This window comes from Homarus americanus, unplaced genomic scaffold (genome assembly GCF_018991925.1).
Source record: "Homarus americanus isolate GMGI-L3 unplaced genomic scaffold, GMGI_Hamer_2.0 scaffold36264, whole genome shotgun sequence".
Taxonomy (NCBI): domain Eukaryota; kingdom Metazoa; phylum Arthropoda; class Malacostraca; order Decapoda; family Nephropidae; genus Homarus; species Homarus americanus.
In genome coordinates, this window is record NW_024729327.1 from 696 (window position 1) to 24,756 (window position 24,061).

Consider the following 24,061-nt stretch of genomic DNA (forward strand, 5'->3'; position numbering starts at 1 on the left):
TAGTGAAACGAGAATAAATATCCAACAGCAAAGCATAAGTTGGGGTGTTGTGCTGACTGAGTGCTCTGTTCTGCTATTGGCTGTAATTTGATGACGTTACATTTTGCTCCACCAATCACAGTTAAGTAAGGGATTACTGGACGAATGCAAAATGTACGACAAAACTATGAAGTTCTTGGGGTGATGCTGCATGTGGAAGGGCCGCTGGGGGCGCCGTCGCCCCTGGCAGAGACCCTGCCGCCCCTGGAAAGGCACCCACTGCCACTAGGAGGGCACATAGCAGCGCCGCCGGACCTAGGAGGGCCCATAGGGGCGCCGCAGCCCCTGTAGCAGGGTCTTTGTGGGCAGTGGAGCCCCAAAGAGGGACTCTGGGGAAGACACCACCTCTGGAGGTGCCACCGTTGTGGTAGGGCCCCTGGGGGCGTCGCCATCCCTGGGAACACCCCTGAAGGCGCCCCCATCCCTGTAAGGGACCATGGGATCACCATTATCCCTGTGAGGGTCACTTAGCCATGCCACGCACGAAGGCGCTCCCAGGGGCGCCCTGGGGGCGCCTCCATGCCTTGCATGGCCAAATGATCCTCATAGGGATAGCGGCGATCCCAGGGTCCCTTACAGCGACGGGAGCGCCTTCAGGGGTGTTCACAGGGACGGCGGCGCCCCCAGCAGCCATATCACAGCGGTGGCGCATTCAGGGGCCCTTCCAGAGGCGGTGTCTCCCCCAGGGTCCCTCTATGGAGCGCCTCTGCTCCCAAGGAAAGTGCCTCTGGAAGGGCCCCTGAATGCGCCACCGCCGTGGTATGGCCCCTGGGGGCGATACCGTCCCTGGGAACACCCCTGAAGGCGCCCCCATCCCTGTAAGGGACCCTGGGATCGCCACTATCCCTGTGAGGGTCACTTGGCAATGCCAGGGATGGAGGCGCCCACAGAGCCCTCTCAGGGTCGGCGGTGCCCCCAAGGGACCTGTCAGGGCCGCTGGATCCACCACGGGTAGTCTTAGGAACAACTGTAATCCTAGGAGCCTTCTCAGGGAAGGCGGCGTCGACAGGGGTTCTCCAGGAACAGGGGAGCTTCCATGGGCCTCTCAGGAACGGCAACGCTCCAAGGGACCCTCGTAGGGACGGCAACGCTCCTAGGGACCCTCACAGGGACGGCGGCGCCCCGATGGGCCCTGCTACAAGCACTGGCGACCCTAGGGGCCCTCACAGGGACAGCCATGATCCCAGGGGCCTTTCCAGGGAAGGGGGCGCCTTCAGGTACGTTCCTAGGGACTGTGGTGCTCCCAGAGGCCCTGCCAGAGGCGGTGGCGCCTTCAGGGGCCCTTCCAGAGGCGGTGACTCCCCCCAGGCCTCTTTACGGGGTGCTACTGCTCCCAGGGACCCTGCCAAGGCCTGTGGCTCACAATAGATCCTCCTAGGGGAGGCGGCGCCCCAAAACAATGGATAGTGGTGTCGTACATATTGCATTCTTCCAGTAATCTCTTACTTAACTGTGATTGGTGGAATAAGAGGTAGCATCATCAAATTACAGCCAATAGGAAAACAGAAGAATCAGTCAGCACAACACCCCAACTTATGTTTTCCTGTTGGATATTTATTCTCCTTTTCATTGTTCAGGTTACGATAAAACTGAAAATGCTATGGGCAGTGTGTATTTATTTACGTCATATCTCCCGGAGTTTAAATAGTGAAACGAGAATAAATATCCAACAGCAAAGCATAAGTTGGGGTGTTGAGCTGACTGATTGCTCTGTTCTCCTATTGGCTGTAATTTGACGACGTTTCACCTTACTCAACCAATGACGTTTAAGTAAGGGATTACTGGACGAATGCAAAATGTACGACAAAACTATGAAGTTCTTGGGGCGATGCTGCATGTGGAAGGGCCCCTGGGGGCGCCGTCACTCCTGGCAGAGACCCTGTTGCCCCTGGAAAGGCACCCACTGCCACTAGGAGGGCCCATACCAGCGCCACCGGCCCTAGGAGGGCCCATACCACTGCTGCAGCCCCTTGCAGGTTCCTTGGGAGCAGAGGCGCCTCATAGAGAGAAGCTGGGGGAGACACCGCCTCTGAAAGGGCCCCTGAATGGGCCACCGCTGTGGTATGGCCCCTGGGGGCGATACCGTCCCTGGGAACACCTCTGAAGGCGCCCCCATCCCTGTAAGGGATCCTGGGATCGCCACTATCCCTGTGAGGGTCACTTGGCAATGCCAGGGATGGAGGCGCCCACAGAGCCCTCTCAGGGTCGGCGGTGCCCCCAAGGGACCTGTCAGGGGCGCTGGATCCACCACACATGGTCTTAGGAACAACTGTAATCCTAGGAGCCTTCTCAGGGAAGGCTGCGTTACAGGGGTTCTCCAGGAACAGCCGAGCTACCATGGGCCTCTCAGGAACGGCAACGCTCCAAGGGACCCTCGTAGGGACGGCAACGCTCCTAGGGACCCTCACAGGGACGGCGGCGCCCCGATGGGCCCTGCTACAAGCACTGGCGACCCTAGGGGCCCTCACAGGTACAGCCATGATCCCCGGGGCCTTTCCAGGGACGGGGGCACCTCCAGGTACGTTCCTAGGGACTGTGGTGCTCCCAGAGGCCCTGCCAGAGGCGGTGGCGCCTTCAGGGGCCCTTCCAGAGGCGGTGACTCCCCCCAGGCCTCTTTATGGGGTGCTATTGCTCCCAGGGACCCTGCCAAGGCCTGTGGCTCACAATACGTCCTCCTACGGGAGGCGGCGCCCCAAAACAATGGATAGTGGTTTCGTACATATTGCATTCTTCCAGTAATCTCTTACTTAACTGTGATTGGTGGAATATGAGGTAGCATCATCAAATTACAGCCAATAGGAAAACAGAAGAATCAGTCAGCACAACACCCCAACTTATGTTTTCCTGTTGGATATTTATTCTCCTTTTCATTGTTCAGGTTACGATAAAACTGAAAATGCTATGGGCAGTGTGTATTTATTTACGTCACATCTCCCGGAGTTTAAATAGTGAAACGAGAATAAATATCCAACACCAAAGCATAAGTTGGGGTGTTGAGCTGACTGATTGCTCTGTTCTCCTATTGGCTGTAATTTGACGACGTTACATCTTACTCCACCAATGACGTTTAAGTAAGGGATTACTGGACGAATGCAAAATGTACGACAAAACTATGAAGTTCTTGGGGCGATGCTGCATGTGGAAGGGCCCCTGGGGGCGCCGTCGCTCTTGGCAGAGACCCTGTTGCCCCTGGAAAGGCACCCACTGCCACTAGGAGGGCCCATACCAGCGCCACCGGCCCTAGGAGGGCCCATACCACTGCTGCAGCCCCTGGCAGGTTCCTTGGGAGCAGAGGCACCCCATAGAGAGACCCTGGGGGAGACACCGCCTCTGGAAGGGCCCCTGAATGCGCCACCGCTGTGGAATGGCCCCTGGGGGCGCTGCCATCCCTGAGAACAACCCTTGAAGGCGTCCCCATCTTTGTAAGGACCCTGGGATCGCCACTATCCTGTGAGGGTCACTTGGCCATGCCAGGGACGGAGGCGCCCACAGGGCCCTATCAGGGTCGGCGGTGCCCCCGAGGGACCTGTCAGGGGCGCTGGATCCACCACACATGGTCTTAGGAACAACTGTAATCCTAGGGGCCTTCTCAGGGAAGGCGGCGTTACAGGGGTTCTCCAGGAACAGCCGAGCTACCATAGGCCTCTCAGGAACGGCAACGCTCCAAGGGACCCTCATAGGGACGGCAACGCTCCTGGGGACCCTCACAGGGACGGCGGCGCCCCGATGGGCCCTGCTACAAGCACTGGCGACCCTAGGGGCCCTCACAGGGACAGCCATGATCCCAGGGGCCTTTCCAGGGACGGGGGCGCCTCCAGGTACGTTCCTAGGGACTGTGATGCTCCCAGAGGCCCTGCCAGAGGCGGTGGCGCCTTCAGGGGCCCTTCCAGAGGCGGTGACTCCCCCCAGGCCTCTTTATGGGGTGCTACTGCTCCCAGGGACCCTGCCAAGGCCTGTGGCTCACAATAGGTCCTCCTAGGGGAGGCGGAGTCCCAAAACAATGGATAGTGGTGTCGTACAAATTGCATTCTTCCAGTAATCTCTTACTTAACTGTGATTGGTGGAATAAGAGGTAGCATCATCAAATTACAGCCAATAGGAAAACAGAAGAATCAGTCAGCACAACACCCCAACTTATGTTTTCCTGTTGGATATTTATTCTCCTTTTCATTGTTCAGGTTACGATAAAACTGAAAATGCTATGGGCAGTGTGTATTTATTTACGTCATATCTCCCGGAGTTTAAATAGTGAAACGAGAATAAATATCCAACAGCAAAGCATAAGTTGGGGTGTTGAGCTGACTGATTGCTCTGTTCTCCTATTGGCTGTAATTTGACGACGTTACATCTGACTCCACCAATGACGTTTAAGTAAGGGATTACTGGACGAATGCAAAATGTACGACAAAACTATGAAGTTCTTGGGGCGATGCTGCATGTGAAAGGGCCCCTGGGAGCGCCGTCGCCCTGGCAGAGACCCTGCTGCCCCTGGAAAGGCACCCACAGCCACTAGGAGGGCCCATACCAGCGCCACCGGCCCTAGGAAGGCCCATACCACTGCTGCAGCCCCTGGCAGGTTCATTCGGAGCAGAGGCGCCCCATAGAGAGAAGCTGGGGGAGACACCGCCTCTGGAAGGGCCCCTGAAAGCGCCACCGCTGTGGTATGGCCCCTGGGGGCGATACCGTCCCTGGGAACACCCCTGAAGGCGCCCCCATCCCTGTAAGGGACCCTGGGATCGCCACTATCCCTGTGAGGGTCACTTGGCCATGCCAGGGACGGAGGCGCCCCCAGGGCCCTCTCAGGGTCGGCGGTGCCCCCAAGGGACCTGTCAGGGGCGCTGGATCCACCAGGGGTAGTCTTAGGAAAAACTGTAATCCTAGGGGCCTTCTCAGGGAAGGCGGCGTGGACAGGGGTTCTCCAGGAACAGCCGAGCTTCCATGGGCCTCTCAGGAATGGCAACGCACCTTGCGACCCTCGCAGGGACAACCATGATCCTTGGGGCCTTTCCAGGGATAGGGGCGCCTCCAGGTACATTCCTAGGGACCATGGTCCTCCCAGGAGCCCTGCCAGCGGCGGTGGCGCCTTCAGGGGCCCATCCAGAAGCGGTGGCTCCCCCCAGGCCTCTTTATGGGGTGCCACTGCTCCCAGGGACCCTCCCAAGGCCTGTGGCTCAATAAAGGTCCTCCTAGGGGAGTCGGCACCCCAAAACAATGGATAGTGGTGTCGTACATATTGCTTTCTTCCAGTAATGTCTTACTTAACTGTCATTGGTGGAACAAGAGGTAATGTCATCAAATTACAGCCAATAGGAAAGCAGAGCAATCAGTGAGCACAACACCCCATCTTATGTTTTGCTGTTGGATATTTATTCTCCTCTTCATTGTTCAGGTTGTGATAATACTGAAAATGCTATAGGCAGTGTGTATTAATTTAACGTCATATCTCCCAGAGTTTAAATAGTGAAACGAGAATAATTATCCTACAGCAAAGCATAAATTGGGGTGTTGTGCTGACTGATTGCTCTGTTCTCCTAGTGGCTGTAATTTGATGATGTTACATCTTGCTCCTCCAATCACAGTTAAGTAAGGGATTACTAGACGAATGCAAAATGTACGACAAAACTATGAAGTTCTTGGGGTGATGCTGCATGTGGAAGGGCCGCTGGGGGCGCCGTCGCCCCTGGCAGAGACCCTGCCGCCCCTGGAAAGGGACCCACTGCCACTAGGAGGGCACATAGCAGCGCCGCCGGACCTAGGAGGGCCCATAGGGGCCGCCGCAGCCCCTGTAGCAGGGTGTTTGTGGGCAGTGGAGCCCCAAAGAGGGACTCTGGGGAAGACACCACCTCTGGAGGTGCCACCGCTGTGGTAGGGCCCCTGGGGGCGTCGCCATCCCTGGGAACACCCTTGAAGGCGCCCCCATCCCTGTAAGGGACCATGGGATCACCATTATCCCTGTGAGGGTCACTTAGCCATGCCATGCACGAAGGCGCTCCCAGGGGCGCCTTGGGGGCGCCTCAATGCCTTGCATGGCCAAATGATCCTCACAGGGATAGCGGCGATCCCAGGGTCCCTTACAGCGACGGGAGCGCCTTCAGGGGTGTTCACAGGGACGGCGGCGCCCCCAGCAGCCATATCACAGCGGTGGCGCATTCAGGGGCCCTTCCAGAGGCGGTGTCTCCCCCAGGGTCCCTCTATGGAGCGCCTCTGCTCCCAAGGAACGTGCAAGGGGCTGCGGCGCCCTTGTGGCCCCTTTTAGGGCCGGCGGTGCTGGTATGGGCCCTCCTTGTCGCAGTGGGTGCCTTTCCAGGGGCGGCAGGGTCTCTGCCAGGGGCGACGGCGCTCCCAGAGGCCCTTCCACATGCAGCATCACCCCACGAACTTCATAGTTTTGTCGTACATTTTGCATTCGTCCAGTAATCCCTTTCTTTAATGTGATTGGTGGAATAAGATGTAACATCATCAAATTACAGCCAATAGGAGAACAGAGCAATCAGTCAGCACAACACCCCAATTTATGCTTTGCTGTAGGATATTTATTCTCGTTTCACTATTTAAACTCTGGGAGATATGACGTTAAATTAATACACACTGCCCATAGCATTTTCAGTATTATCGCAACCTGAACAATGAAGAGGAGAATAAATATCCAACAGCAAAACATAAGATGGGGTGTTGTGCTCACTGATTGCTCTGCATTCCTATTGGCTGTAATTTGATGACGTTACCTCTTATTCCACCAATCACAGTTAAGTAAGAGATTACTGGAAGAATGCAATATGTACGACATCACTATCCATTGTTTTGGCGCGCCGCCTCTCCTAGGAGGACCTATTGTGAGCCACAGGCCTTGGCAGGGTCCCTGGGAGCACTGGCGCCCCATAAAGAGGACTTGGGAGAGCCACCGCCTCTGGAAGGGCCTCTGAATGAGTCACCGCCGCTGGCATGGCCTCTGGGAGCACCACAGTCCCTAGGAATGTACCTGGAGGTGCCACCGTCCCTGGAAAGGCCCCTGGGATCATGGCTGTCCCTGTGAGGGGCCCCTAGGGTCGCCAGTGCCCGTAGCAGGGCCCATGGGGGCGCCGACGTCCCTGTGAGGGTCCCTAGGAGCGTTGCCGTTCCTGCGAGGGTCCCAAGGCGCGTTGCTGTCCCTGAGAGCCCATGGAAGCTCGGCTGTTCCTGGAGGAGCCCCTGTCGACGCCGCCTTCCTTGAGAAAGCCCCTAGAATTGCAGTTGTCCCTAAGAGTGCCCATGGTGGATTCAGCGCCCCTTACAGGTCCCCTGGAGGCACCGCCGACCCTTAGAGGGCCCTGGGGGCGCCTCCATACCTTGCATGGCCAAGTGACCCTCACAGGGATAGTGGCAATCCCAGGGTCCCTTACAGGGATGGGGGCGCCTTCAAGGGTTGTTCCCAGGGACGGCAGCGCTCGCAGGGGCCATACCACAGCGGTGGCGCATTCAGGGGCCCTTCCAAAGGCGGTGTCTCCCCCAGTGTCCCTCTATGGGGCGCCTCTGCCCCCAATGACCCTGCTAGGGGCTGCGGCGCCCCTATGAGCCCTCCTAGGGCCGGCGGCGCTGGTATGGCCCTCCTAGTGGCAGTGGGTGCCTTTCCAGGGGCGGCAGGCTCTCTGCCAGGGGCGACGGCGACCCCAGGGCCCCTTCCACATGCAGCATCACCCCAAGAACTTCAAAGTTTTGTCGTACATTTTGCATTCGTCCAGTGATCCCTTACTTAAACGTGATTGGTGGAGTAAGATGTAACGTCATCAAATTACAGCCAATAGGAGAACAGAGCACTCATTCAGCACAACACCCCAATTTATGCCTTGCTGTTGGATATTTATTCTCGTTTCACTATTTAAACTCTGGGAGATATGACGTTAAATAAAATACACACTGCCCATAGCATTTTCAGTATTATCGCAACCTGAACAATGAAAAGGGAGATTAAATATCCAACAGCAAAACATAAGTTGGTGTGTTGTGCTGACAGGGTGTTGTGCTGACTGAGTGTTCTCTGCTCCTATTGGCTGTAATTTAGTGGGTTAAAAGAATAGTCCACCAATCACAGTTAAGTAAGGGACCGCTGGAAGTATGTAATATTTATGACACGACGGACAAGCATGCCATTGGACCCCTGGGGACACTTGGTACGGTCTCTGGGGTCAGTGCCGCCCCTGGAGACTGCTGTTAGCTCCACTGTCCCTGGCACGGCCCCTGGGAGCCCTCCCGTCCCTAGGACTCCCCCTAGTTACTCTAGTTTTTGCGCTATTTAGCGCTCTTGGAGAATCAACGTTAAACAAATACACCGCCACCCATCACATTTCCAGTATCATCGCATTCTGAAGAAGGTAATGGAGAATAATATCCAACAGGAAAACATAAGTTGGGGTGTTGTGCTGACTGACTGTTCTCTGCTCCTATTGGCTTTAATTTGGTGGGTTAAAAGAATAGTCCACCAATCAGAGTTAAGTAAGGGACTGCTGGAAGTTTGATATATATATATGACACGACGGACAAGCATGCCTTAGGGCCCCTGGGGACCCTTGGTACGGCCTCTGGGGTCAGCGCCGCCCCTGGGAGGATCCCTGGGAGCTACGCTGTCAGTGGCAAGGCCCCTGGGAGTGCTGCTGTCCCTCGGAGGGCTCATGTGTGCCCCACTGTCGCTGAGATCACCCCTGTGAGCTCCACTGTCCCTTGCATGACCCCTGTGGGCGTCTCTGTCCCAGGAGGGCTTCTGGGAGCACCCTTGTCCTTGTGAGAGCCCGTGGGGACCCCAGCACCCCTTGCAAGTCCTTTGAGGGCGCCAGCGCCCCGGACATGGCCTCTGAGGGCGCCACCGTTTCTGGCAAGGACCACTGGGGGCGCCACCACCCCTGGCAAGAACCATTTGGAACGCTGCCGTTTCTAGGAGTTCCCCTGAGGGCGTTGCCGTCCCTGGGAGGGCCCCTGGGTGCGCTGCTGTCCTAGTGAGACCCCCTCGGTGCGCCACCGCCCTTGGCACGTCCTCTGGGAGCGCCCCCGTCCCTGAGAGGGCCCCTGGGAGGGCTCCCATCCCTGGGAGGGCACCTGGATGCAGTAGTTTTTACGCTATTTAGAGCTCTGGGAGAAGCAACGTTAAACAAATACACCGCCGCCCATCACATTTCCAGTATCTTTGCATTCTAAAGAAGGTAATGGAGAATAATATCCAACAGGTAAACATAAGCTGAGGTGTTGTGCTGACTGACTGTTCTCTGCTCCTATTGGCTGCAATTGGCAGGCTAATAGAATAGTCCACCAATCACAGTTAAGAAAGGGACTGCTGGAAGTATGTAATATTTATGACACAACGGACAAGCATGCCATAGGACCCCTGGGGACACTTGGTACGGTCTCTGAGGTCAGTGCCGCCCCTGGAAGGGCTGCTGTTAGCTCCACTGCCCTAGCACGGCCCCTAGGAGTGCTCCTGTCCCTAGGACGGCCCCTAGTAGCTGTAGTTTTTACGCTATTTAGGCTCTGGGAGAAGCAACGTTAAACAACTACACCGCCGCCCATCACATTTCCAGTATCTTCGCATTCTGAAGAAGGTAATGAAGAATAATATCCAACAGGAAAACATAAGTTGGGTGTTGTACTGACTGACTGTTCTCTGCTCCTATTGGCTGTAATTTGGCGGGTTAAAAGAATAGTCCACCAATCAGAGTTAAGTAAGGGACTGCTGGACGTATGTAATATATATGACATGACGGACAAGCATGCCATAGGGACCCTGGGGACCCTTGGTAGGGTCCCTGAGGTCAGCGTCGCCTCTGTTAGCTCCACTGTCCTTTGTATGACCCCTGTGGGCGTCGCTGTCGCAGTGAAGGCCCCTGGGAGTGCCATTGTCTTTGGGATAGCCCGTGGGGGAGCGAGCGCCCCTTGCAAGTGCTCTGAGGACGCCAGCGCCCCTAGCAAAGCCTCTGAGGGCGTCACCGCCTCTGGCAAGGCCCCTGAGGGCGCCACCGCCCCTAGCGGGGTCTCTGCTGGTGCCACCCTCCCTGGGAGGACCCCTAGGGCGCCGCTGTTTCTGGGAGAGCACCTGGCAGCGCCGCTGTCCCTGGAAGCGCCCTGGCTTGCTCCACCGCCCCTGGAAGGGTCCATGCGGGCGCCGCCGTCCCTGGAAGGGCACCAGGGAGCGCTGTTATCCTTGGAAGAGCCCCTAGGGGTGCCACCGTCCCTGTAGCAATTATTTTACTTTGGTGTACTTTATTTTATTTTATCCTGCTCGCCACTGATCAGCCTGTTAGCCGTTTGGGAGGTCGTTCATGTCTCTGTTAGGCACTGTTGGCACTGTGGGCATGTACTGGCTCACTGTTACGAACTGTTGGCTACTCAGAGTATCGTCCTCATATCTGGGGGTTGGCGACCACACTCCTCCACTCTAAACGTTTTTAGGTTCTTTTTACCAATGCTACAACATTTTGAATCTCTTTGGGGACCTAGTTTTTAGTTTCAATCAGCCATCCTAGTCTCTGCCTTCCGCTAACAGACACACGGAGGAGAGGAGAGAAGAGAGAGATTTAAGGTGTAATAATAAGAGTCGGCCCATCACTGACCACTTTAATGGACACCAATGACGTGTTGCGGAACTTTCAACATAATTACGACATATCACATTGGCGTGGTTATATTGAAGTGCAGAGAACGTTATGTACAAGTTATCTCGGATGACCTGAAGATTAGGCACCCCAAGCTTATTTCAACTCCAGATTAGTTAATTTAATGCTACTTAGGGATGATTAGATTAGGTTAGAGTGAAGTTAGGTTAGGTCGGGTTGGTTAGGTGAAGTCAGGTTGATTAGGTTAGGTTAGACTGATTAAGTTAGGTTACATTACTTAAGGTTAGGTTAGTTAGGTTAGGGTGGTTAATCTTCAGGTGATCCGTCACACCTCAGTTATCTCAAAGGTATACTTGCACCTCACACACACAGGTAAGATGACCGTGACGACAGAAAGTAGGCCACTGGCTACTCTTGAGCGGCAGGCGTTATAAATACTTTAATAATCCAGAAACAATTTATATATCTACAGGTTAATATAGCTAAAACAGTCTCATAAAGTGACTTAAATATAACCTTAAGGAAACAGGATTATTCTAAGGTTAATTGAATCACTGAATATATCTTTATTTTTTCTTCACTATTTCATATTTGTCATATCTCTCCAACGCATCTCTCGAATACATCTCTACTACACATCTCGTCATTTAAAATTTTATTCTATTTAACTACAACAGAAAATATCAAAATTACAAGAGACCAAAATAAAAAATAGTTGTAAGAAAATACACATCACGTTTTTGCTTCATATCTTATTTTCTATGTTTATCTTCCTCCATCTGTTTCAACACTTGATTTGTTTTCTTCATACGTTCCTATTTCCTTCACTTGACAAATTCTACGCATTTTATTTTTCTCCAATTATCATTTTCTATGTGTGGTGAATCTTCTATATACATTTTTCTTCCTCTACACTTCTGTTTTGGTTCTCTCAAAGACACGTAGTATAAAATTTTGATTTTTATTCACAGTACCACATATGTTTCCTAACACATCCAAAAAAACACTATATTTTCTTATTTCTGCACAACCGTTTCATGTTGGTCGTGAACAAGACACCGTGTGGAAATCAGATAATTTTTTTTTTAATAAACTATCTCTAAACGCATCTAAAAGTAAAAAACAAACTAAAAACAATCAATGGGTCACTTCTCCAAAAGACAAACAGATACATGTAATCTTAATACTACGAGAAACAACAGCAGATCGTCATATCATCAAGACCATTGTAGGGTTTCGTGATATTATGTTGTCTAGCACTCAGGATGGATGGAAACTCTAAGGTGGTGGTTTTCTTATATAATATAAGTTATATGGTAGACAGTCTGGTGCTGGAGATGCCGTGTGGTGAGGAGCTGCTCAGTAGACACGTTCGGTGAGTAGCGTGCTGAAGGAGGTAGATGTGCAGGAGCTTCGTTAGAGGAGATGTTGCCTGTTGCTGGCCTCCAGGTTGAATGAGAGCTGGACAGCGAGGAGCTTGCTTGGGGAGGTGTTGCGTGTTCAGGAACGTAGAGTAGAATCAGAGAGCTGGTTGGTGAGGACGCTCAGAGAAGGACAGCTGGTGGGTCGCCATGCTCGCCGGCGGGAGCGAGGACCGCCAGGCAGGCGGAGGAGAAGCGAGGGCTGCCAGGCAGCGGCGGAGGAGGAGGTGTTGCGTGTTCAGAAACCGAGGCCAGAATGAATCTCAATGGAGAGACAGAGCTTATATACCCAGCAGCCGGAAGTAAAACCCGTGGGAACTCGCCGGTTTCTCGACTCCTTTGCTAGGGAAGACGTAGCAGATGGCTGGTTGCTAGGATACTGTGGCATCTGGTTACACCCCCCCCCCTGGGCCGCTCGTTTGGTTGCTAGGATACTGTGGCATTCGAATGCGGCTACGCAGTTGTAGGGGAGACGTCCACTTCACCATCTTCACCAAATCGTCGCTAAAAATTCTCCCTTATACAATAATATACCCTGACACACATATATATACCCTGATATACCGCACAAATATATAGACTGTATATATAAATAAATTACTCTTTTACACACACAAGCACACACTCCTTCATAAAATATGTATAGTCCGTTTAGAAACAAAAGACTATCTGACTTTGTGAAATGGCGAGGTTGGGATGTGGAGGGCAAGGGTGGGATGTGGAAGGCAAGGGTGAGATGTGGATGGCCAGGATGAGATGTGGAGGGCAAGGTTGGGATGCGTAGGGCGAGAGTAGGATGTGGAGGGCGAGGCTAGGATGTGGTGGGCAAGGTTGGGATGTGGAGGGCCAGGATGAGATGTGGAGGCCGAGGTTGGGATGCGTAGGGCGAGAGTGGGATGTGGAGGGTGACAGTGGGATGTGGAGAGCCAGGGTGGGATGTGGAGGGCGAGGGTGGGATGTGGAGGCTACAGGAGGGCGAGGTTGCGATGTGGAGGGCCAGCATGGGATGTGGAGGCCAGGGTGGGATGTGGAGGGCGAGGTTGCGATGTGGAGGGCTACGGTGGGGTGTGGAGGCCAGGGTGGGATGAGGAGGGCTACAGTGGGATGTGGAGGGCCAGGGTGGGATGTGGAGGGCGACGTGGGGTGTGGAGGGCGAGGTTGCGTGTGGAGGGGGCCAGCATGGGATGTGGAGGGCCAGGGTGGGATGTGGAGGGTGACAGTAGGATGTGGAGGGCCAGGGTGGGATGTGGAGGGCCAGGGTGGGATGTGGAGGGCCAGGGTGGGATGTGGAGGGCCAGCATGGGATGTGGAGGGCCAGGGTAGGATGTGGAGGGCAAGGTTGCGATGTGGAGGCCAGCATGGGATGTGGATGGCCAGGGTGGGATGTGGAGGTGACAGTGGGATGTGGAGGCCAGGGTGGGATGTGGAGGTCGTTGCGATGTGGAGGGCTAGCATGGGATGTGGAGGGCCAGGGTGGGATGGGAGGGCCAGGGTGGGATGTGGAGGGCGAGGTTGCGATGTGGAGGGCCAGCATGGGATGTGGAGGGACAGGGTGGGATGTGGAGGGTGACAGTGGGATGTGGAGGGGCCAGGGTGTGATGTGGAGGGCCAGGGTGGGATGTGGAGGGCCAGGATGGGATGTGGAGGGCCAGGGTGGAATGTGGAGGGTGACAGTGGGATGTGGAGGGCCAGGGTGGGATGTGGAGGGCCAGGGTGGGATGTGGAGGGCCAGGATGGGATGTGGAGGGCCAGGGTGGGATGTGGAAGGCGACGGTGGGATGTGGAAGGCGACGGTGGGATGTGGACGGTGGGATGGGAAGGCGACGGTGGGATGTGGATGGCTAGGGTGGGATATGAAGGGCAGGGTGGGATATGAAGGGCCACGGTGGGATGTGGAGGGCCAGGATGAGATTTGGAGGGAGAGGGTGGGATGTGGAGGGCGACGGTGGGGTGTGGAGGGCGAGGGGGGATGCGGAGGGCGAGGGTGGGATGTGGATGGCCAGGGTGGGATGTGGAGGACCAGGGTGGGATGTGGAGGGTGAGGTTGGGATGTGTAGGGCGAGGTTTGGATGAGGAGGCGACGGTGGGATTTTTGAGGGCGAAGGTGGGATGTGGAGAGCAAGGGTGGGATGTGGAGGGCAAGGGTGGGATGTGGAGGGCAAGGGTGGGATGTGGAGGGCCAGGGTGGGTTGTGGGAGGCGAGAGTGGAATGTGGGGGGGTGAGGGCAGGGTATGAAGTGCAAGGGTATGGTGTGGAGGGCGATGGTGGGGTGTGGCGAGAGAGGGTGGGGTGTGGCGGGAGAGGGTGTGCTGTGGACGAAACTCATGTTGGATGACCTGTCGAAATTTCAACACACACATTACACCAGAACATTGAACAGAATTTTTTGGAAAACCTACGAACTCCACATAGTCCATACATCGCACCATCATACTACCACATGTGTTTTCTGGCCAAAACAGGTTTATATGGAAAGCATTTTTCGAATAATGAGGAGGTGAAGAAAGAAATAAAAAAATTGGTTACCAAGTCAGCCAAGTTAATTTTTCACAAGAATAAGAAAATTCGTATTGGGAGAATATGTGGAAAAATAGGTACAAAATATAAAGATGCTCTTTAAAAAAAAAAAAAAATATTACTGTGGGGTTTCGTGACGTTGAATCACACATAGGATGAGGGTGAGAAGGGAAACTCATCTATGGCGTTTTCTCTATATAAATATATTATATACAAAATAGTCTGGTGCTGGGAAGTTGCTGCATAGTAGAGGAGTTGCTGTGCAGGAGCTTCTTTGAAGGAGATGTTGTGTGTTGTAGAGCTCTTGGTAGAAATTAATTTCCCGGCGACGCTGTGAGCTTATATACACGTCCACCGGAAGTAAAACCGGAAGTAAGCGTCGCCGGTGTCGGCCCCCCTCCCCCCTCCCACTGCGAGTCTAGACGACTGGAATTGTCAGAGAAACTTTGCCGCGAGATCGGCTGATCAGCGACTGACGGCAGTGGCAGTTGTAGGGAAGAGTATCTCCTACAATACCCTGATAACATGTACCTTTTAAAGGAGTAGGTGATAAGCAAAATATACAATATACCTACTGCTGGGACAACTGTGCAAACAGGATGTCCTACAAATGGATTAATTTTTTTATAATTCTTCAAGTATTGTAATTTAAATGTAAATTTATTGTTTTATTTTTGAGAGTCCTTGAAATGAATTAAATTTGCATTATTCAGTTCAAGACTATTGTAATGAGTCAAAAACTCATGAAGAGGTTAAGTAGGAGTTTATAGTAGTAGAGTCGTATAGTGAAGGAAGTAGATAGCGTTACCGGCTAGTTACTTTCACTTATATTACCTTAGGGGACATCTTCTCAAAAACCACCTCTCAAAAGTACAGCTATTTATTATTCACTCAGTGACACAGACTCATTAATATCAATATTATATCGAATTTACTAGAACATCATATTTATGTTACTAGACACTGACTCTCGGACACAAACATAAAATGAATACATTTCCCACCATAAGTAACTCACCCTATGGATAGCGACTCGTGTAACCTGAGGGAGGCCCAGCAGGTGCTTCTGGACTGTCTCCTATGGGAGACTCTGCTTAGCTGGTGACGCGGGGGTCGGGGAGGAAGTCTCCCTCCCGACCTGAGGGAGGACGAGCGTGACTCTGTCCTCTGTCGATAGTGACGTGACAGTGAAGTCTGGAGCAATGGGTGAATGAATAGAATGACAGACAAGAATGACAAGAATGGCGGAATGACCCATGGACGGGACTGCAGGGCCTTTTTATGGAGGAGAACCAGCCTGCGAATGACCTCTTGGCAAGGTGTGGTTGTAGGTCATATCACCTGGCTAACTCAAGTAATTAGTGGCGGAGGTCAGGTCTCCTGGGACTGTAGGGTGTGTCGACTTGGTATGTGGGTTACCACGAGGGCATCTACTTACTGCTATATGTGTTGTAATTCTCTGGGTTGTAAGCTGTGGTCTGATCAACAATCAGTGCATACAGATGTGAGTTTTATTTATATAAAACATAATACTGCACTGCAGTACAAATAACTTGTTTTTACAAATAATATATCATCCTCTTTTCAGTATCACAAGACTTTTAAATCTACAATATAAATAATTTTCACCTATAACCACACACAAATATAAATTTCTCGTTAATTTACAAAAGTACTTTTAGTGGTTTCCACCACAAAGAACCTTCAGAAATTAACTATACAAAAAATGTCACCTAAAAAGTGTCTACAAAAAAAAGAAATAGAAAATCAAAACAAGGGCGATGACTGACGCAGCCACGGCCTTAGTGTAGAATGTTCGCAGGTTAAGGCGTTGGGCGTCCTTGCGATACTCCTGCGACAACACTCTCAAGCCCGATCCTTTGCCTTCCAGATCTGCCGAAATGATGATCGGAACTATAATAATATTAAGTTTTGTTGTATCCAAAAGGCTAAATGATTCATTAGATGTGTTAAAAGTAGCAGGGAGTGTAACAGTTAAAAAATATACCTTTTCTCGAAATTATCAACCTGTGTCCAGATGTTTTTGGCTTTTTAAACGTTGGAAATATGGGTGCGCCTTTGATAAACCTGTATACTGTTTGCCAACTGCACAGTGAACCTATTTTGAATCTTATTTAATGATTTTTATTTAACAAACTTCAATCAATCGATCATTTTGTGCCTTTTGTTCTTACAGTGCAAGAAACTCTACTTGGTAATTCCCACAACTCATTCCAATGCACTTACAAATTCTACATTTTACACTGCTCCACTTTCATCTTCCAGAGTTTCATTTTTACAGATCCGACTCTCCTTAAAATTCTTAATTTAAATTTTTCCTGTTTTTCACTAGTCTACCAGTCGGTCAGGCAAGTACTGTACCAGGCAGGCATGTATGGGCTCTTAAGTGTACCTTACTGAACTTTTTAAAAATATTAATACTATATTAGTACATTATTCAATGACATATTTTCACACCTGTAGTAATCAGTTTTAAGAAACACGCCAAAGTCTTTCTTCCTTAAGGCAATCAATCATCTCCGTACAATACAAGTACTGTATTAGCTTTGATAAATAATCCATACAGTATTTTTAACAAATATATTTAACCCCTGACTCAAGACTTTCATAAACAATACGTTCACCTGTATTCACCATTTCTTGCACTCGATAATATTTCTCCCAGCAGCATCATTCAATTCAGTTTTGTATGCCCCTTAGAGTCACCCTACCATATGTCGCAGGTTTCTCCGGCTAATCTGGCAATAAAGTTCATAACAAAGTAACAAAGAACCGACCAAATGCCCGAACAAGTAAGGTGATACGTAATGAAAATTAGGATAATGTTAATTAATACACCGAAGTTACCCCATTCACTATCTGTAAATTGTGACTAACCTGAGAGAGTGACACCGCGCTCCAGAACATTGTCTATGTTGTCCCTGAAAATGGTGTGGACGTCCTGCAGCTCAGACTGAAGGCTGGTCATCCCGAACACCCTTCTGCGTCCCCCAGCCGACCGACGCAATTTTTGCAGAGTGGTATCTGCAGGAGCAAGAGGTCTTGTTGGAAATAACTGGTAACTTTATTACAGTATGGAGCTGTGCTTAGGCGTATAAACATAAACACACACACACACACACACACACACACACATATCCTTGACCACCGTAGGGTCAAGACCTTGTCAAGCACTGCTCCTGTTGTGCAGCTGCCCCACTTTGCCATGTTGGCCCCTTCCCCAAGTCCCTCTCCCCGACCCATCCTCACCACCGAGATATCAACATAATCAAAAGTGACAATTTCGTTTCGGAAAGAAGTGGGATCAGTGTGGAACAGTGATGAACAGTGTTTAAGCCAGTGAATTCAGCACTAGACAGTACCAGTGAGAGCCGTGACCCACCAGTGAGATAAACACCCCTGGGAATCATCCTCTGACCAGATGGTGTTAATCCGTCCACCCTGGGAACAATAGCAGACCGGCTATGCACCTGACTAGGAGATAACACATCACCGAGCAGAGAGAGTGAGGTACTGTAACACCACCCCACACCACACGGTGTCTCCATGACCTCGTGAGGTCCTTCATATCAACACCCGAGGACAAGGCACTGCACCACGTAAACACCACACCACCCGGTGTCGCTTGGCTTTGGAGTCATGAGTTATGAGGTGAAAGAAGATTATTAGGGGTTGAAGAAAAAGTGGTGAAACTGAAATACAGCAGGAGTAGAAAGAATCTGGGCTCAACCAGATCACTTCATCTTTCCTATTGGTGTTTTATCTTTGTTTTGCTCCCTTGGGTCGTCAGACCTTTGTATTAATATTGGTTTATTTATATAGTCCTGCTTATTATATATATTTTTTTTTTTACTGCGATGGAATTAGTGAGCCCTTCCAGGTCCTTGTGTGGCTGGGAGGGTATTCACTTTTTTTTTTTTACCACGTTAGGTCCTTCATATCAACACCTGAGGACGAGTTACTACACCACGTGAACACCACACCACCCGATGTCTCCATGACCACGTGAGGTCCTTCATATCATATCATAGAATGGATATCAATTCACTGGAGTCGGTGCAGCGAAGAACGACGAATATGATTCCGGGACTTAGAAACCATCCATATCAGGATAGGTTAAAGAAACTAAACTTGCATTCCCTAGAAAGACGAAGAGTGCGGGGAGATATGATAAAAGTATTTAAGTGGGTGAAAGGAATCAATAGAGGAGATATAGATAAAGTTTTTATAATATCCGAGCAGGATTGGACTCGTAGCAACGGATTTAAGTTGGATAAGTTTAGGAGGGAGATAGAAAGGAACTGGTTCACAAATAGGGTGGTGGACGAGTGGAACAAGCTTAGCAACTTTGTAGTAAGTGCTGGAACGCTGGAAAGTTTTGAAAGGAGGCTAGATAGATTCATGGATGATAGAGAGTGGTAGTAACTCTCGAGAGGAGCTGCCATGCACAGGCCAACCGGCCTATTACAGACTCCTTATTTTCTTATGTTCTTATATCAACATCCGTGGACGAGTTACTACACCATGTGAACACCACACCACCTGGTGTCTCAATGACCAGCCTGGGGGGTGCTGGTGGAACGGTACCACTCTTGCCTCGCAAGCAAGATGTCACGGGTTCGATTCCCGGGCCAGCGGAAGTTGTTTGGACACTTTTCCTAGTCCCCTGGTTCCTGTTCACCTAGCAGCAAAGTAGGTACTTGCTATAAATCGAAAGTTACGAATTCGTATTCAGGGACAAGTTGTTGGAGCTTCCAATAACTTGCTTAGACATAAAAAACTATTGACTCTTCAGGCTTCTATGCCCTTAACTCATCGGACATAAGGCAAGCATGAACTTAGCATGCTTCCCTGTTGGGTGCTGTAAACGCTCCTGTGCTTCACCTTACACAAGGATGTAGGGGGTGCCCAATAAATAAAAAAAATGACCAGCCCATGCCCCGGTCATCAACTGTAAACTAAAATAATTTGTATGTTCAATTCATGTTCCCTCTTCTTTCAGTATTGAAAGCTTTTGTTAAACGACCCACCCACCCCATGTCTTTGAATGTAATAAGTCATTTTTGTCCAATGTATATTTTCAGCCCTCGGGCTGCACAAGTTTTTCAATAAACCGTTAATTATTATTATTATTATTACACACACACACACACACACACACAGTATATATATACATATAAATATATATGCTTGTTTCATATGTGGTTATCAATATATTCTGTACATGGATCGCTCGCACCTACAGTAGCGGGATTATTAAGGACATTTGGCGTGGTTTCATTTCTCCAGTCGATGTAGCCATAGTTAAAGTCCCCCATGACAAGGAGGTGGCTAGAATTGAACACCGATATGCTGTCAATTAAGGCTCATATATTCCTATAGTGTTTCTGTTGGTATAGAGTGGTGTTGCTGTTTCTGTTGGTGTAGAGTGGTGTTGTTGTTTCTGTTGGTGTAGGAGTGTGTTGTTGTTTCTGTTGGTGTAGAGTTGCTGTTTCTGCTGGTGTAGGATGTGTTGTGGTTTCTGTTGGTGTAGAGTTGCTGTTTCTGTTGGTGTAGGATGAGTTGTTTCTGTTGGTGTAGGATGTGTCCGCAAACATTTGTATGGAGGAGTGTATAGCTTCTAGCATGCCATTCATAAAACAAACAACAACGGGCCTATTACATTGCTATGTGGTACCCCGCTTGTCAAAGGTACACATGACGATTTCGTGGAGAAACTCCCCGATCCACGCTGGGACACTTCCCAGAATTCCGTACCCTTCTGTGTTGCTGTACACTTGTTTAAGAGGTTAGATTTTACCTTTTATTTTATCATTAAGATACAGTCTTCATGAAGGTTAATTATTCCTAAGACCAATACACCGATACCATATAAAAATTCTGTACACTGTCAGTGCAGGATTTAGACCTGTGGAGGCCCATGGGCAGCCTCTTTGTGGAGGCCCCCCCTCATTATAACTACCCAAGAGGGTGGGGTGACGAGTGAAGCGAGCCTTAATATCTGAGAGTTCCGGGGGGGCGCTGTAAGCCCCCCGGGAAAATTTTGAAATTTGAACACTTCTTTGGAAAATTTTGAAGCCATATGCAGTTATATTGAGGAAATTAGAACATTGAGAAATTTTTAATTAACTGTATATTGTTACGCCGTCTCTTAATTTACTTAAATATCCAGGTTCTAGGCGTAACCAAACAAAAAAGTGACGTAAATTAAAAGGGAATAAAAATAAATAAAGTAAACCTTTAAGAATTTAATTAATTAAATATTAACACAATAAAGAGCCTCGTAGGCTGTCAACAAATTGATTCACCATCGAAACTTTTAAGACACAAATGATACTAAACATCGAAACATCTAAAGAATAAAAATAAAGCATTGGACTACGTTAACACTGCATAAACATATAAAAACTAACACTGAAATTAACTAACGTGAAACCAACACTGAATTACTTAAATGTAACTAAGCAAATACTGATGGACATAAATAGGTACTCACATAGATATACCACATTGGTGGCGACAGGAACAACACAAATAAATTAAGTATAAGAAACAGGTGACGAGTGTCACTCAAAGGATGTGAACTGTATGACAAGAGGACTGAACTAACACCGTCAGTTGGTGGGTCCTATATATAAGGTCGGCTCCCGCCACGCGACCCGCCGGTGGGTCGTTTAACGATGCAGATGGTCGTAGAGAACAAAGAATACTTGTTACAATACTAAATAAAGAAATAAGATGGGCTTGAACAAATAATGACAGTTAAAACCTTAACAGCACAGGGTAAGGCGACTAGAATATATAATAGTAAATTTAACACATCATTACAGGAATAATATGGAACAACATGTTATATAAAAAAAATAGAAAAATACGACACGGTCGTAACAATATTTATTGATAGTGTACAAATTCTCAGCACACACACACACATACACAAGAGTGAGACATGACTGGAGTCATTCATGTGGTTTCAATTCGACCTGCCCTGATATGTGGAGGCCCCCAGATTGTGGAGGCTCCTGGGCAGCGGCCCACTTTACCCACTCCTGAATCCGGTCCTGTATACTGTCCTGAATAGGTCTCTGTTTCTCGCTCTGCCTCACTCAATCTTTTCTCCGTTTCACTCACCAAACTCGATGAAGGAGTAGGGTCTGGTCGCCTGCTTGACGCGGTCGCCGTACTGCGTGAAGAATTCCTGGGCCACCTGCTGCAGGAAGGTGAAAGCTCGCTCTTGGCTTGTCGACTTCTCACAAATGGCGATGTAGATGACATCTAGTTGTATCAAGTAACTGTTAGGAGAGACTATGAGATAAGTGATTGGTAAGAAAATAAGAACACGATGATCAAAATTATTAAAACAGTAAGCTGGTGATGCACAGTCCATGTGCAGTATAGTGTACTTTGAAACATGTGAACTTGTATGGCGATAATACTGAAAACTGTATCTATTTATCAACTACAAATACTCTCTGCGATCTAAGCAATGAAGTTCGATATGCTATACAGTGTACAGTATATGAATACTGATTTTTTTTCGTAGCCGATAATGTAAAAATAACGGGAAAAAGAAACAATAATCTAATTAGTTTTGAGAGTAGTTTAAAAAACACGATTTTTCGCATATGTGTAATAAAAACAAATTGGTGACTACGTTTGGGAATAATATAGCAAAAACATTTTCTTCTATTCGATTACCTGTATGTGCATTCATGACATGAATGAACTATAACACTGGGGAACACACTTTCGGTTGCATGAGTTCTGACACTTGATTCTGGTAGATTTGAGGTCACAGATTCAGAAAATGGCATTCGTATGTGCAGATCAGGTCTAGATTCAGCAATCAGGCCTGTGCCCCATTCAGATGAGGTTCCAAAGCCTATCTTCACTCAACTTGCTTCCGTTGAATCTGACAGTGAATATGACACTGAGGTCACAGAGGAGTCAACTAACAGAAATAGTGACTCAGATTTTGCAGGCATATCAACAGAACCGCAAACATTTAGCCAAGCAGAACTCAATGACTTAGTTCGAGATCTGGGTCTGTCTAAAAAGCTGTCAGAATTGTTGGCTTCACGGTTAAAAGATAAAAACTTGCTGAAAATAGACACAAAGGTAACATTCTTTCGCAACAGAGAAAAACCTCTTACAGTTCTTTGATTCTAAATTTGACTTCGTCTACTGTTGTGATATTTCTGGATTAGTCACCGCGATGGGAGCTCCAGGTTATGATCCGAAAGAGTGGCGCCTCTTTATAGATAGCTCTAAGCTGAGTCTGAAGTGTGTTTTATTACATATAGGCAACATCTTTGGCGCAATACCCATAGGACACTCAGTACACCTGAAAGAAAAATATGAACACATCAAAACGGTTTTGGAGCTACTCAAATATGAAGAACACAAATGGATCATCTGTGTTGATCTAAAAATGGTCAATTTTTTGCTAGGACAGCAAGGTGGGTATACAAAATTTCCTTGCTTTATCTGCCTCTGGGACAGCAGAGCCAAAGACAGACACTGGATTCAGAAGGAATGGCCAGTTAGGGAAAGCCTCAATGATGGGGAAAAGAACATCATTTATGAACCCCTAGTGGAACGTGAAAAAATTGTTTTCCCGCCCCTTCACATCAAGCTGGGCCTTATGAAACAGTTTGTCAAGGCGCTCGATACTGACAGTGACTGTTTTAAGTATCTGTGTGAAGTGTTCCCTGGTTTAACGCTATAAAAACTCAAAGCAGGTATTTTCGACGGCCCTCAAATTAGGACGCTGATTAAAGACCAAGCCTTCACTCAATCCATGACTGATGTTGAGAGAAATGCATGGGGAGCATTCGTTTCTGTTGTAAGGAACTTTCTTGGAAACAGGAAATCAGAGGACTATAAAAAGCTCGTTGAATCTTTGATGGAAAGTTTCCATGTGTTAGGTTGCAACATGAGCATTAAGATGCATTTCCTGAACAGTCATCTTGAACTGTTTCCGGCAAACTTGGGGGACGTGAGTGATGAGCAAGGTGAACGCTTTCACCAGGATATCAAAGTCATGGAAGACAGGTATCAAGGTCGCTGGGACATTCACATGATGGCGGACTATTGCTGGAGCATTCAGCGAGACTGCACTGAGAGGCGATATTCAAGACAGTCCATTAAACGCAAGTTTGTGCCTGAATAAATCTGGCATAGTTCACAAAAGCAACTGATGAATCCAAAATATGCTTGTCAAGGTAAATAAAAGTAATTAAAAATTAATTCTACGTGTTTGGTAATTCCTCTCTGTGTGCTGGTTTAGATTTTTAGCAGTAGTATATGGTAGTCTAACTATATATAGTAGTAAATGGTAGGTAACTCACCGCAACAAAACTAGACCCGAAAGAAAAAAACCGGTGCCATATTTGAAATCAGTGACCTCAATTTACCCAGAAACAGGTCTCAAAATGTATGCAACTGACAAAAAGTTGAATTTTGTTCCCCAGTGTAATATATAT

At 49.1% G+C, this 24,061-nt stretch overlaps 2 protein-coding genes across 2 annotated transcripts; both read right to left on the reverse strand.

Moving 5' to 3' along the window:
* Window positions 1–12,848: 12,848 nt before the first annotated feature.
* Window positions 12,849–13,571, reverse strand: LOC121866701 (protein TRACHEARY ELEMENT DIFFERENTIATION-RELATED 7A-like). The gene has a single exon (XM_042366410.1). It carries the CDS (start codon window positions 13,569–13,571, stop codon window positions 12,849–12,851), a length of 723 nt encoding a protein of 240 aa, XP_042222344.1.
* Window positions 13,572–16,052: 2,481 nt separating this feature from the next.
* On the reverse strand, window positions 16,053–21,868 carry LOC121866702 (vesicle-trafficking protein SEC22b-A-like; the record flags this gene model as incomplete). The annotated part of the gene is given in 3 exon segments (XM_042366411.1): window positions 16,053–16,448; window positions 17,454–17,600; window positions 21,708–21,868. Coding segments are annotated over 3 exon segments (457 nt in total), but the record flags the coding sequence as incomplete, so codon positions are not given.
* Window positions 21,869–24,061: the final 2,193 nt, after the last annotated feature.